Source organism: Durio zibethinus, chromosome 25 (assembly GCF_047325235.1).
Source record: "Durio zibethinus cultivar Kanyao isolate XHJ-2024 chromosome 25, ASM4732523v1, whole genome shotgun sequence".
Classification (NCBI taxonomy): Eukaryota; Viridiplantae; Streptophyta; class Magnoliopsida; order Malvales; family Malvaceae; genus Durio; species Durio zibethinus.
In genome coordinates, this window is record NC_143186.1 from 18117627 (window position 1) to 18133755 (window position 16129).

Sequence of the window (16129 nt, forward strand, 5' to 3'; positions counted from 1 at the left end):
AATGAATACTCTTAACCTAATAATAATTTCAAAGAAAAAGAACAAATCAAAATAATAATTAAATGAAATCATTATATAATAAAAAAATAAAAAAATTTGATGAGACGAAGTCTTTGTCTATCTCTCTATAACTCTGCTCCTAGTCATAATTATCATTTTTATGAACCAATTGAGTTAATCGATTCAACAAAATTTTATCATTGCTAGTGATGAAGTGATGTAAATCTAACATGAAACTTAAGTTTAGTCTTCAAGGAATATTTATCAGCTTTAGCTGCTTCTTCTTCTTCTTCACCCTTGAGAGTCCTGTCAGCTTATCAAAATTTCAAAAGTTCATGATCTTTTTAGCTGGCTATCATTAATAAAAAGTTTGGAAAAAAAAAAGATTTAAAACCCCCAAAAAAAAAAGTTGCGAAGCAAAGAGAATCATGCTATGTGGGTCATTAGAAAAGGACTGATTCACAAATGTTTTTCAAACATTTAAGAAAAAAAGAGATGGGAATGAAGAAGCCAAGTTGAGCTGAGCCAAGCACCGCTAAAGAGTTGTAACTGTTCCCTTTAGAAATCATGCTTTTGGTCGTGGAATTGGAAGAGACTTTGGAGTTTCATGGCTGTATGAAATGTACGAGTGTGCAAAACTGCCAACTGGTACAACCTGGTTTCATTTCAATTTGATGATTTTAACAAACTTTGATAACTTTATAAACACGATACAAAAATAATATTAAAAATATAAAATTAATATTATTAAAAATTTTATATAAATTTAACGAATCAAAAATTATATTTTATATTTTTATATTAATATAAATTATAACACAAAAACTTTTATATTTTTCGTATATTTGAGATAAAATAAACATATACAACTGTATTTAAATTTTGTGAGAAATTTTTTTTTTGTGGTTGCCCGAGCCCACAAATTCAACAATTTGGGCAGGTTTGAAAACTCAATCAACTTTTTGGACATGCTTTATGCATGCACTTTGAAATCTGCCTACTTTTTGACCTTGCCTTTGCTACCTCTCCAGCAATCATCTTGGTAGGCATTAGCAATGAATATGACAAAATCTAACACTCATAAATTTGTAGTACTATTAAGCACATGATCTGTAAAAGAAGTTAGGGTTTGGTCAACAAATCTTAGCCCTCCCATGGAAGTATTAATTGTGATCAAGATGTACCAGTGACCATGCCTTATGCTACCCATTAACAAATAGCAAATGACCATTTAACTCAATAGTTTTGAAATTTTTTTTTGCTTACATTAGGGCAAAATCTTAGTGTAAGTAAAGGATAAGGGGAGGCTTAATTCGAAACTAAGTTTTTAATATTTTTTCAAGTGTCTTTAATTACTAGACTAAAAACTTAGAGATAATAGTTTTGAAATTTTTTTTTTTTTAAAAAGTATTGTAATCAATTCTAAAATTGAAGATTTTAAATTTAAATTTGTAATCAAAATGCTAGAATAATTGTAAACTAGAGTTTGAAATTTTGGGCTCTTCCAAAATGGAAAAATGACCTTACTAAGACAATGAAATTTGAAATTAGCTATCTTGCCTCAAAATAATTGTAAACCAACAAAATGGTTTTTTATATATCTAACAAAAGCCTCCAAAGGTATGGTGTGTGGGACAATAAGAAAATAATTGTCCCATCCAAAACATACCAATTTGTTTTTTTTTTTTTATTTTTTTTATGTTATAAGTTCTACATAATGTCTCAAAATCAGTCACTCTCACACTCATCCTTTGACAAAATTCTTCTACTTTTTCACTTCCTTATCTTTTGCCTTACTTTTAGCCTATTATTGTCAAAAAGTGGTAGCAAATGCAAAATCAATCACATGGTTAACAAATTTTAACACCCAAGTATTATATATTTTGGTTACTTCAAATACTACATGCTATATAAACAATGAATTATTTGCCCACAAACCAAGAATAAATAAATTAAGCAATTTAATATACAAAACTTAGGATAAAGTAATAAAAATCATTAAACTATTTTTTGATGTATAGATAAGCCATATTTGGTTTAATCGACTCATTGATATTTTATGTTTTTAAGGGAACACCAACAATTAAAATTTGATATTCTATTTAAGATTTGAGTTTGATTTTAGAGATTAACGGATAAAATTTTTTACATTAAAAAAAAAATACCATAACGATTAGACTTTTGAAATTTTATTTCAGATTTGAGTTCAAATCTTAAAATTGACATATGATCACTACAAAAAATAAAAACATTGGTAACAAAAGCTAATGGAATGTCGATTACATTAAATAGAATTACATAACTCAAATGTATATTTGAATAAATTTACATATATATTTTTTATACATATTTGACACAAAATAAATATGTATAACCGTATCTAAATTTTAGCATAGTGAAGTCTGCCTGCCTTTTGACCTTGCCCTTGCTTCCTCTCTAACATTCATCTTGCTAGGCATTAGTAATGAATATGACAAAATCTAACACTCAAAATTTTGTAGTACTATTAAGCACATGATGTATAAAAGAACTTAGGCTTTGTTCAACAAATCTTAGCCCTCCCATGGAAGCATTAATTGTGATCAATATGTAACATTGGTCATGCCTAAGGCTACCCATTAACAAATAGCATAGAATATATACGAACAAATTATTAACTCAAATATAGTTAAATCAAATTTAAAATTGAAAATTTCGAATTCAAATTTTATTTCGTAACAAAAATGTTAGTATAATTTTAAACCAAGATTGAAAGCTGGGTTTTTTTTTTTTTTTTTTTTTTTTGCCTTTCAATTTGAAAAAAAAAAATGACCCTACTAATAAAAGGGATTGAAACTTGAAACCAGCTGTATTGGCCCAAAATAATTTTAAACCAAAAAAGGGTTTGTATATAACTAACAAAAGCCTCCAAATGTATATTTGTAATAAGTGAACCAAAGGTTGGGGGTGAAAGGTTAATTAAATTGAAAAAAAAAAAAAACTTAGGGTGTGTGGGACAACAAGAAAATAATTGTCCCATATATCAATATTTTTTTTTTAATGTTCCAAGCTCTACACAATGTCTCAAAATCAAATCATTTTCACATTCATTCTTTGACAAAATTTCCCTACTTTTTCACTTCCTTATCTTTAGCCTTACATATAGCCTTTTAGTGTCAAAAAGTGACAGCAAATACAAAATCAATCACATGGTTAACAAAATTTGACACCCAAATACTATATATTTTGGCCACTTCAAATACTACATGCTATAAAACATTGAATTAATTTTTGGCCCACAGACAAAGAACAAATAAATTAAGCAATTTAATATACAAAATTGTATTAAAATCATTAAATTATTTCTAAATATATAGTTAAACCATATTTGATTCAATGGACTCATTGATCTATGTTCTCAAAAAAACACTATCGATTAAACCTTGAAATTTTATTCAAAATTTTATCAAATAAAATCTTATACACCCCGAAAAAAACATGATAACAATTAGAGTTTGAGATTTTAAAATATCATATGATCACTAAAAAATAAAAATAAAAGCATTTTTTTTTATAAAGAAAAAATTTGAGGATAGATAAGTTTTTCAGTTTTCAAAATCAAAGTAAGATGTATCGTACTTGACGATCTAAGACAAGTGATTGTAAGTTATGCATTTGAGATGATCCTAACAAATGATCACTAACAGGACTCGAATCTAAAATCTTTTCGTAAAAAAAAAACTTAATCGATTGAACTAATCACTTGATGATAAAATAAAAGCATTGATAACACATAATTGACAAATTTTAATACTATTAAATAAAACAAAATTTTTTTACAACATAAAAATTGTTTTCTCTATGTGTCACATACTAATGCATTATTTGCGTGCAAGATAGGAAAACCCTTGTAATTGTTATGTGCATTTATTTTTAGAAAATAAAATAATGTGCATTGAGATTCAAAATTTAAATTTATTATATGATATTTTAAAAAATAATTATATTAATTAATTTAATTAAATTTTAAATTCGTGCTGTATGCTATTTTAATCGTGCAGATTAGATAGGATCTAATTAAAACGATACGTACAAAGAGATAAAATATTATAAATTTTTTATTTTTACCTTTTTTTTTTTTCACCTTGTAACGAACTGCAGCTTAAAATTTTTTTAAAAATATTTCTATTTTTTAACTTTATTTTATTCCTTAAGACAAACAGACAAATCCACGCCTGACACATCTCAAGATCCAATGCACCATTCACTAAACCCATCTTCCGCACATGCAACCCATGAACTCGCACGTGCCACCTCTCTTCTTCCTCTTTCTTTTCTCTGTTCTTAGTCTCTTCGATTCCCCAACTGAAAACAAATAAATAAATTAAAAGAATAAATTCCCACCATTAATCTTAAAACCCCTCCAAAATTAGGGTCTTTGGACCCAAAAGTTTCGAATTTTTTGCCTCATTTTGATGAAAATTTCAGTATAGAACGAACTTTCTAGAAAGTTACCAAAGAATTTTCTAGAAGTTTCTTTGTTTTTTGGCTTCTTCAATCTGAAAATGGAGTCGATTTTAGCTCGAGCATTGGAGTACACTTTGAAGTACTGGCTTAAATCTTTCTCAAGAGATCAGTTCAAATTACAAGGCCGTACCGTACAACTTTCCAATTTAGGTAAATCTATTGATTTTTGGATCTAAAATTAGGCTTCCAATTTTCATTTTTTCTATTTTTTCTATTTTGGATTTGATAGATATAAATGGCGATGCTTTACATGCGAGTATGGGATTGCCTCCGGCTTTGAATGTGACAACAGCAAAAGTTGGGAAATTGGAGATCATTGTGAGTTTCTACCGTTTATTTATTTATTTATTTTTGAATTGAGAAATTGATGATTAATTAGGTTAATTTCTAGTTTTAATTTGGAATTTATAAAGAGTTTGAGATGTAAAGTTACGAAATTGATTAGATTCCAGCTCAGATTAAGCTAAATTTGTTTTTTTTTTTTTAATTATTTATGGGAATACTTTTCTGTGAGAGTTACAATGTTTTAATTATTTATTTGGGCGCAGCTACTATGAATTGGAGAATTAGTTTCTTTTTTGCTCTTTTTGGGTTAGGACGTATTTTGAGATAACTAGTAATTAGTTATGGATTTGCTGTTTTTACATTTAATTTTCTCTATTCTCTTAAAATGGAAAATTCATCTGCACTTCCTCAACTCAAACATTATGTGGAAAGATAATATGGAAACTGAAACAATAGAAATTTAAGTTGAAATTTTCCACTTTTTTTCCTTTTTGCCACTAAGATGGTTTTGATCCTATTTTCTTGTGGTAGCTACCCTATGTCAGTAATGTACAAATCGAACCAATAGTTGTGCAAATTGATACGCTTGATTTGGTTCTGGAGGAAAATCCCGATGCTGATACTCCTATGAGCTCAAGCAGGTAATGCATGCCCTTACTCAAGGCTATGTTTCACAACTAAAATTAGATTCATAAATTTATAGTTTGGAATGTTGTAGTGTTCTTAAAAGTGACTTGTATCTGCTTCTGCACTTACAGCTTGCAATCGTCCCCCAGCTCAGGAAAGGGTAGCGGTTATGGGTTTGCTGACAAGGTTAGATACTGTCTTTTGTTAGGTTGTAGATAACTATTTGCCTTGGAATATCAAACTATTTATGGATTTAAATGCTACAAAGTTAGCACATTTGTTGTGTCTACTTCACCTCCAAATTGCTATTGCTCTGTTATAATTTTGGACTCCAATAATCTTGAGCTTAAATTAAATAAGAGAAAATAAAATTCAAGCACATAAATCTACAGAATTCCTAAATTGATTGAATTACTGGTTTATGCATGTCATTAGCAACATGGACAAAGGTTTAGACACAAAATATTTACTTCATGTATTGTCCTTTTATTATTTTCAGATTGCAGATGGAATGACTCTACAGGTTCAAACAGTAAATCTTCTACTTGAAACTCATGGCAGTGCTCGTTGCAAAGGGGGGGCAGCTTGGTAAGTTCTTTTGCTTTCAGTTTTTATACTAACTCTTGGTCACAAACTGTCTGGTTGCTTGCATGGCCAGTAGACTTATGCGTACAGTCTTTTGTTTCTTACTTGTTTTGCTTGGTTGTTGTGAGTCCCTTCTTCTCAAAGATAGACTTGTCTCCTTTTGTTTCTGTCACTTGTACTGATGGTTATAGTAGAATTTAATTTACCAACAAAGAATTTGTAGAAATATGCTTATTGAGAGAGGAAAGTATTGTATAACAAGAGTGCTGCTTTTTCTTCAAAGTTTACTCATATATTTTTTTATGCATTTCTTTTAACTGTATATGATCTTTTTACAAGCAAATGAATCCCTAGGTATTGTTTGATACTAGAAAATTCTAATCAAAGATGCAGATAGCTCTATGTTGTCTCTAGGTTTTGGAAATTGATGTCTCTGACATTTGGTCATTGTCTAAATATCTGATCCTTGCAAGGCGTCAATGCATTATTTCATTATAAGTAAGTGACATCATCATTGCTAGAAGAGGAAATTTTATGAACATCGTACATCTTTGCATGAGATCATTGTTTATTCTGTAGCTATTTTGGGGGAACCAGACAACACTTTACATTTTATTGTTTATCGGTTTTGTAGACCTTGATGAAGGATTTCAATATTTGCACACTTCATATATAAATTAGTCAAATATCTTGTCTTCTGCACTTGTTGTGCACTGCAATATTTTAATTTGTTCAAGTGACAAATTTCTTTGACTGCCAATGGAACTTATATGAATCTCTTACCTTGTTGCTTCTCTTATTCATGTTTTTCTTTTTTTCAGGGCATCACCTATGGCATCTATCACAATGCGCAACATTTTACTATATACCACTAATGAAAATTGGCAGGTAATTAGTTGCTTATTATTTTGTCATAATCTATTCTTGTTAAATGTTTTATTGAGTACAAATGCATATTTGAATAAATTTGTTTTTATTGCAGGTTGTAAATCTTAAGGAAGCACGGGATTTCTCCTCAAACAAAAAGTTCATATATGTTTTCAAGGTAACGTACTATAGACCTGTGATTCACTCTCTTCCTACATATATATATGTATATATATGTATACATATATATATATCTATATATTTACATATATATATATATATATACACACATATATATGAATACAGGCATGTACATTCCTTAATGGACTGCTTTATGTTAGATGTTTTGTCCCTTTGATCTACCCTTTTGTGTCTTTGATTTCTGTCGTACTGAGTATATAAATTGTATGTGTCATCTTTGTGTCTAATGATGCTAAATTCTTTTCTTTCCAGAAACTTGAATGGGAATCTCTATCTATTGATCTCCTGCCTCATCCTGATATGTTCAGTGATGTTAATTTAGCGTGTTCTCAAGAGAGAGCAACTCAAAGAGATGATGATGGCGCGAAGCGTGTTTTCTTTGGTGGAGAACGATTTCTTGAAGGCATATCAGGAGAGGCTTATGTAATGCAAATCATACATTTTCAATTGATTTGGATGAACACCATGTTATTTTTTAAACTGTTGTGTGGTAGTAGAGAAGTTTTCTGGTTTTCGGGTTTTCGGGATGTCTTGTACTCTTGAGTCTTGACATTCTAACTCTTAATTTTTTCCTTTAGATCACATTGCAGAGGACAGAATTAAACAGTCCTCTGGGCCTTGAGGTTCAGTTACATGTTACAGAGGCTGTTTGTCCTGCATTAAGTGAACCAGGTAATAAGGTAGCCAGTTTCTAACTGCTTGTTTCACCGTTTGAATTAAATATATGGTACTAACACAGCATGTAATTGTGATACAACCACATGAGCAGGACTCCGAGCTCTTCTTCGCTTCTTGACTGGATTCTATGTATGTCTAAATAGAGGAGATGTAGACCTAAAAGCTCAGCAGGTACTAAGGTTTATCTACCGTTGTTCATTTGATATTTCTAATTTCTTTATTAACTTATTATGGGCAAATTTTACTGAGTCCTCTCTCTCTGACCTGGCAGCGATCCGTTGAATCAGCAGGACGCTCTCTAGTTTCTGTTGTTGTGGACCACATATTTCTTTGCATCAAGGACTCTGGTTTGTTTCCTTTTTGGTTGTTTTGTTTTACACACACATACACAGCCATATTTTAACAAGCAGTTCTTATGCATTCATTTTCAAGTAGTGTATACCATTCTCTTAGGCCTAGATTTTGAAAGTTTGAAGGTAAAACCAGCTAGAGTAAATGGATGTAAATGTGAGGAGTCATAGACTGTAGAGTAAACCACTATCTACTTGTTGGGAGTGGGCAGGTGAGTAAAGTTAGAAGTGTATGCTTTATTGCCATTTCTTTTTTTTTGTTATTAAATTGTAAACAGGGTTGAGCAAACTGTTTACTCTCTTTCATTCTCCCCTCTTCTATCCCCTTTTCTCCTAGTGCACTGTTCATGATTTTTTTGAACACTTTCCAATGGTTTGAATTTACCTGCAGAGTTCCAGCTTGAACTTTTGATGCAGTCACTCCTCTTTTCTCGGGTACTTTTCTATGATACATCGTTAACTTAATATCAACTTATGTTCCTGGTTCTACAATATTGTCTTGTTTTGAGATAATATTTTCATAGTGATGGCTTCTCACTTAATTTGATTTAAGAACAATCCAAGAACCTTGACCCGTTTTCAAGAACTTCTATATTAGTAATTTCTAACTGCTCCTTAGCAGTTCCAGCTATAAGCATAATCTTATCTTTACTTTGCATTATCTGCTCTCTAAAGTGCTTCATTTTATTTGAAAATGGTATGAACATCATGATATTTACTTCCATGCAATTCCAAGACTTGGTACGTAGTCATGTTATGCTGGGATGTAGAGAATCTTATGTTAGGATGTTCTGTTCCTGCAGGCCAGTGTCTCTGATGGAGAAAATTCTCGTAATTTGTCTAAGGTTATGATCGGTGGGCTGTTTTTAAGGTAAACTTTGTTATATTTCCCTTTCTCCAAAGATTTGGTTGTGGTGGTTTCAGACTGGCTATGGTCAAGTTCAATTATTGCTTTTGTCATGTTTGAAGGTTTAAGCATCTGTGAATGTGGTTTTCCTTGTCTTTTTGGGTACAATGGCTTGAAAACTTGATTATTTTAATTTTAGAACAAGTTAGCTTTTTATGATTAGCTACAAATGCCATTCATTATCTTTATGGTAGTCACCTCATCGTCATTTAAAATTTTTTTTCTTGATGTTTTAGCCATATATACTATCAAGTCAAGAGTTCAACATTTTTTCTGCAAATATTGATAGATTTTCCTGCTTAAAATTTTCCATAAGCTTAGTTCAAAACTTTGAATTTGGGAATGATATTCTCTGATACATGATACTGACATGAATATATATTTGAATCACTCGGAGTCATCTTGCTTTTCTTGCGGTCATCTTCATTTTGGAAGTATTACTGTTTATGTTGAACTTAACATGTCAGTGGGTATGATGCAGGGATACCTATTCCCGCCCTCCCTGTACTTTAGTGCAACCATCTATCAAGGCTGTTTCAGATTCTTGTCTTCATATTCCCGACTTTGGTATGAGTTAATTATTATTTTGTGTTGCATAGAAAATTTCAGCATGTGTATGTATGCATAAACAGGTATAGGTTACTAGAATTTATGTTTCTATTTTTTGTATTGATTTATAAGGTATGAATTTTTGCCCTCCAATATATCCTCTGGGTGAACAGCAATGGCAGTTAACTATGGTTGGTCCTTTAATATGCGTCCACTCTCTTCAAATCAAGCCCTCTCCACTCCCTCCATCTTTTGCTTCACAAACTGTAATTGGTTGCCAGCCTCTTATGGTATAATTTCATAATTTTGATACACAATTACTTTTCATCCAATTGTATCAACTCTCTCATGATTCTCGTTTTACAATTCATTGTTCAGATTCATCTTCAGGAAGAATCTTGTTTGAGAATATCTTCCTTCTTAGCTGATGGAATAGTTGTCAATCCTGGTTCTATTTTACCAGATTCTTCAGTGAATTCCCTTATGTTCACTCTCACGGAAGTAGATATTAGTGTTCCTCTGGACGCAAGCAATTTGGATAATCCTGGTGATGGAGGAGAGAACCATATCATGCAAAAGTCGTTTGCTGGAGCTCGGCTTCACATTGAAAAGTTGTTTTTCTCTGAGTCACCATCTCTAAAACTCAAGCTACTGAACCTGGAGAAGGATCCTGCTTGTTTCTCACTCTGGGATGGTCAACCTATTGATGCTAGCCTGAAGAAATGGACTGCTGGAGCATCGGAACTCAGTTTGTCTTTGGAAACAACTGTTAGCTTAACTGGCCTTCAAAGTTCTCTTGGCTGGTCTTCAGGCTTGTGGAGGTGTGTTGAGCTGAAAGAAGCTTCTATTGAGGTAGCTATGGCATCTGCTGATGGGAAACCATTAACAGTTGTGCCTCCTCCAGGTGGTGTTGTCAGAATAGGGGTTGCTTGCCAACAATTTATGTCCAATACATCAGTTGAGCAGTTGTTTTTTGTCTTGGATCTCTATGGGTATTTTGGTAGAGTTAGTGAAAAGATTGCAGCGGTTGGGAAGAATAAAAGACCAAAGATAAATAAGGATGATACTTTTGGTAGAAGACTAATAGAGAAAGTTCCTAGTGATACTGCTGTAAGTTTAGCAGTAAATGTCCTTCAGCTTAGATTTCTAGAATCATCCTCCTTGGATATCCAGGGCATGCCTTTAGTTCAGTTTATTGGAAATGATCTGTTCCTTAAAGTCACTCATAGAACTCTTGGTGGTGCTATGGCTGTTTCATCGACTTTGTGTTGGGAGAGTGTTCGGGTGGACTGTGTAGACACAGAGGGAAACATTGTACACAAGAATGGAATGCTGTTACATTCAGTTGAAAATGGTTCTCTGGTAACTGGGAATGGGTTTTCTCCGTTAAGAGCTGTTTTTTGGGTACACAACAAGCAGAAGCGCCTATCAAATGGAAAGGCTTCAGTAATTCCATTTCTGGACATAAGCATGGTGCATGTCATTCCTTTTGATGAGCGGGACAAAGAGTGTCATAGTTTAAGCGTGTCAGCTTGTATATCAGGTGTGCGCTTAGGTGGAGGAATGAATTATACTGAAGCTCTGCTACATCGGTTTGGAATTATTGGGCCTGATGGTGGTCCCAGCATGGAGCTTTCTAAGGGCATAGAGAACTTATCATCTGGGCCACTGTCAAAACTTTTAAAACCTTCAGCTTTCATTGATAACGGTCTTGAGGATGGTATGGGACATAATCTATTGTGATTTTTTATTTAGCTTGTTGCTCTTCATGAGTGGCAGTAAAGCTTTCCTTTGGCATTTTACTCTTGTAACTTAACTGTAATTGTCTTAAATTTTGTCCAGTTGGAACCGTGGGAGGGGTGAAAGATGGTAGTTTTTTGCACCTGGGAATGCCAGATGATGTGGATGTATTCATTGAGTTACAAGATTGGTTATTTGCTCTTGAAGGTGTGCAAGAGGTGGCTGAAAGGTGGTGGATTGAGAAAGAAGCCTTGGGCAGAGAGCAGAGGTGTTGGCACATGACTTTCCGGAGTTTGCAAATAAAAGCAAAAAGTAGTCCAAAGGATGTCCGGAATGGAAATGGGATTTCACATGGGATGCACAGATACCCTGTGGAGTTAGTTACAGTAAGAATTTTTTTACTTCTCTTGCCATGCCCTTCAAATGGGATTTTAGTAGTTTAGAAGTTATTAAAACCAACAATATTATGTGCTAGCAGCACTTAACTGTTGATATTTCTCTGCATTTTGTTTTGAGTGTTAGAAGCATGTATTCTGGCCTAGATAGTGTCTAGGGTGGCTTTTTTCCTCTATGGTTGGGAGGTTATAAAATGGTTCCTTGAACTTCATCATATGATGACAAGATAGGTGAAAGGTTGAACCTTTTGGGTTTTATCTTTTATTCATTTCTTTATCTGCTTTGATTGTAGGAGGGTTAAGACTTAGGAGCCAAGCAAACTGTAGTTTATATAACCTTTGTAGAATATGGTGACCATTCTAATTTCTCAGTACATTGGCATTACAAATTCTGGTTCGGAATTGTTGTGTATGACATGATATCATTTTCAGCACAAGCATGGTGGGAATTAGAAATTTTCCTAATTTTTTTTTTCTGTCAACCTAGGACAGAAGTACCTTGGTCCACATAACTTTCGATCTCATTGATGTGAATGCCATATTTCTGACTTGCTTTAAAGAACTTTCTAAAAGTGAAAATGCTTGTAGGTCAGTGTGGAAGGCTTGCAGACCTTGAAGCCTCAGGCCCAGAGGGACATCCTTGAAGATGTACCTGCAAACAGATTCAATGAAAGTTTTGAGACATTAGGAGGGATAAATCTTGAAGTTCGTCTGGTGATATCAGAAGATAATTTTGATAATGAAATGGTCAACTGGGCAGTTGAAAACTTGAAATTTTCTGTCAGACAACCGGTAATGAGATCTAAATTTTAAGAAAGTTGATTACAGCCCAATATTCTTGGTCACTCACTATTAATTAAGGTTTCTGTCACTGTGTAGACTGAGGCCATTGTAACCAAGGATGAACTTCAGCACCTTGGTTTTCTATGCAAATCTGAAGTTGATTCAATGGGTCGTATAGCTGCTGCAGTCTTGCGGCTGCTCAGGTTGGAAAAGTCGCTCGGCAAGGATGCCATGGATAAACTTAGCAGCCTTGGTAAGTTTGATTGAACAGTTATTTTATTCAGTTAAAAGCTAGCATACTACTGGACCTTTTATGTGAGTTGGAAGACTTGGTGTGCGGATTGGGGTTCGATGGAAAGGCCCAATGTTGGAACAGAGTTTCAAACATAAAGTAGAATATTAACCGACTGACCTACCAGAAACATAAAACATGTCTTAATAATAAGATTTGCATTAGCGAATTGAAAGGTGAATCAATAATCCTTTTAGGCTCTAAAATTCAGCACTCTTGCTACTCACACTTTTCCTTGTTCTGTGCTTCATAACATATAAGTTGATGACTTTTAGGAAGCGATGGTTTCGACAAGATTTTCTCGGATAAGCTCAGCCAAGGCAGCAGTGCTGGAAGTATTGGGCAATCTCCTTCATCAAAAGTGGTTAATGAAGAACAGCACTCAACTGTGGCTTTGCTTGAGGAGGCACTTCTGGAGTCACAAACGAAGTGTGCTGCTCTTGTTACTGAATTGTCTAATTCAGAATATTCTGATGAGAGTCTTACTAACATCAAACAACTGAGACAGAAACTGGACAGTATGCAGAGTTTACTGCTGCAATTGCGGGGTCAAATGTGATTAGCAATTTTCTTCTCATTCTTTTGTTGTCAAATTTTGGGCATACTCGGTATAGTTTACACATTCTTTTCTGTATATACTTATATATATATATATATATATGTAGTTTAGACGATATATCTTTTATTTTTTCTATCAAAATTTGACATCTAATGTGTAACAAACTGATGCCAACAGCTTAGTAGCAAGATCAAAGTTTAAATCAACCAGCACAATCTCAGAAGAAACAAGAGCACAGATAATAATAGCAAGAATAGGGAAGAAAAGATGGAGATAATATTAAAAAAATTAAAATTAAAATTCAATTTCAATTTAGTATTAGATATTTAAGTGCAATTAATATAAATAGAAAAATATCACTTTACTATCTAACAATTACAATATTATAATTAACTGTACATTTAATGCAATAATCAATAAGTATATTTATGTTTGACTAACTAATTTATACTAACAATCTGATGTAATATAGTCTCATAGAAATATGTGATGGAATACTTGTTACAGTTTCTGTGGACGTACCATGGAAGCCTCAAAAAATATTACAGCACTACTTCTAAAATAACATACATACACAATGTTTGCTAACAAGCTGCTGCTTCTACTTTTTCCTTTCCAGGTCTTTTGATAGATCTTGTGAGCAATGGACTGAAAAGCAATTTAAAAAAAAAAAGCATTTTTTAGTATATATTTTAATACATAAATCCCTTCTGCATTTTTCATGAAATTTGAGATTCTGATTGTTTCGAGAGAATATAACAAGCGGATCGATTTGTTCAGAATCTTATTTACTTCCTCAGGGTTAATCAAGTCAAGTCAAGAAAATCATATTTGTGAAAAATGAGGTCAACTATTTCATAAAATTACAGCAATAATAAGTAGGGAAACTTATTTCAGGAAGGTTTAGAGACTGTACATTAGGTGACTTTTGAAGAACATGCATTAATGTTGTTGGAGCCAAACCACAATAATAATCTTCAACACCCACTTTCAAATGATATAAATTGGGAAACCAATGAATATGACCAGCAGGTGCGTATGAGATGATCTTGCCAAAAAAAATAAATTGTGATATTACAAGGAAATATAAATAATAATTTTAACCAACGATCGTATGATTTGTTGGTGAAATGTTAAATTCTTTCAATAATCAAGTTTCAAATCTTGACAGAAAGCGTCTAGCAAGTTGAAGCTGTTCGTGCAATGAAGTTACCCATGGCATAACCTCAAAACGAGCTTTAGCAAATGAATCCAAGTTACAAAGCACAAGTTCGAATAGTGAATAAGTATATAGATCTTGAAAGATTGAATACATGGACTTTGAATCTTTAGTAAACTATTAGATGGTAAATCATGGTTAATAGTTAATTTTCAAAGAGTGGCAACAGAAAAAGTAATGCCATTTATGCCATTCCAAGAACAATTTTTCTAAAAGCAACTCCTTAAGTACCAGACAACCAGAAAAAAGTAGACGAGCAGAGTGTTCATCATGAAATTTAGTGCATATAAGATGTAAAGTTTTAAGCCTTGGGGAAGCATATGGCAGTAGGAAACTTGACGCCGAAATTCGTAGTTAATTTCAGTGAAGTCAGTGACTCTGAAATAAAAAGGCTTTTCAGACAATGATGCTTCTTCGATGCATCTCCATCCATGTCCAATATAACAATCCAGCATTTCAACTTTATGCCTTACTACATCAGATATCAATGCCATAAATTGGCTGATGGTGTTGGCTTTGGAAGCATGGGAGGGACAATCAAAGTCAACACGAAATTTTGTATTCGGTGTGATGCCCCAATCCCACGTTAAGAGATTCTGAAGTTATGTTATATAAGTTGAGATTTAAACTCGTATTTTTAAGACATTTTTTGTAAGATAAAATTATGAAACTTTTAAATTAAAGTGGATAATATCTTACAAGTTGGATGTAAGTCTTTACATTTGGATAGTTCAAGTATTTGGAGAAGCTCTCTTTGAATCTAATCCAAGAAACTAGAGTGTCCCAGCTCCTTGTTTTTCCATGAATCAAAATCGAAATTAAGAACCAAGAAAGTCCACAGATATTGCCACCTTGTTGACAATGGCATGCAGAAGTTGTTACAATGTTGTAACAATATTGTTACAATATCTTTTTCGACTTGATTACTGCAGAATTTCATGACAAAGTAGAGTTGAAAGCAAAGATTCTTCTGGTTGACAACTCCATCAGACTTACCAAAATAAGAAGCAGAGTAAGAATTTTCCAAGACAAAGTAATAAGTGAAACAAATTTAGATCCTTTTCCTTGATAACTTCATCAAACTAATATATCTCCGCTTACTAAAATGCAAAGCAAGCCGATTTTACATCCTAAGTTTCAAACTCATCATGCAGATCGCATTATATACTAACCACCTATCATTGAATAGAAAATATAGTTAGGGAGCAGTACAATAGCATAGAACTGAAGAAAGTAGTAGTAAACAGGAATGTAGTCATATTTACGTGTTGGCTGACAGCTTTCGGATAGCTTGTTTCATTCAAATTTCATCCCTGGTAACCAATCTATATCTCCATTGCCGCTTGGTATTTCTTCAAATGTAACAGACCTTCTTAACTTATCATAATTCTCTTTTCTGGGCAACTCCTGAAGACCTTCTTAACTTATCATAATTCTCTTATCTGGGCAACTCCTGAAGAACAAGTTAAAGTGTGAAATATGGGCAACGGGGAAAATTAAGTCATCGCCAAAATATGAAATACAACTTGAAAATTAATATTAAAATTTTGGGTTGATTGCTAACAACAGCTATGGCAAATTTATTT

The 16129-nt window shown here is 32.8% G+C and overlaps 1 protein-coding gene across 2 annotated transcripts; it reads left to right on the forward strand.

Moving 5' to 3' along the window:
• The first annotated feature begins 4342 nt into the window (after window positions 1–4342).
• On the forward strand, window positions 4343–13441 carry LOC111275722 (uncharacterized). 2 transcript variants are annotated; one of them, XM_022861223.2, is made up of 20 exons: window positions 4343–4656; window positions 4736–4824; window positions 5323–5432; window positions 5550–5604; window positions 5918–6006; window positions 6825–6891; window positions 6986–7048; window positions 7324–7494; window positions 7650–7743; window positions 7841–7920; window positions 8021–8096; window positions 8491–8534; window positions 8903–8970; window positions 9488–9573; window positions 9688–9845; window positions 9934–11275; window positions 11398–11681; window positions 12279–12482; window positions 12570–12726; window positions 13041–13441. In XM_022861223.2, the coding sequence occupies exons 1-20, from the start codon at window positions 4545–4547 to the stop codon at window positions 13322–13324; spliced, it is 3633 nt and encodes a 1210-aa protein (XP_022716958.2). In that variant the 5' UTR covers window positions 4343–4544; the 3' UTR covers window positions 13325–13441. The 2 variants fall into 2 exon arrangements, with proteins under 2 accessions (XP_022716958.2, XP_022716960.2); XM_022861225.2 differs by lacking the exons at window positions 12570–12726; window positions 13041–13441 and having other exon boundaries at window positions 12284–12476.
• The last annotated feature ends 2688 nt before the right edge of the window (window positions 13442–16129 follow it).

Coding starts and splice junctions, on each gene's coding strand:
- LOC111275722 (XM_022861223.2), top strand. CDS start 4,545: ATGGAGTCGATTTTAGCTCGAGCATTGGAGTACACTTTGAAGTACTGG. Junction 7,495..7,649: donor GCATATCAGGAGAGGCTTAT/GTAATGCAAATC, acceptor TTTTTCCTTTAG/ATCACATTGCAGAGGACAGA. Junction 12,483..12,569: donor AATTTTCTGTCAGACAACCG/GTAATGAGATCT, acceptor GTCACTGTGTAG/ACTGAGGCCATTGTAACCAA.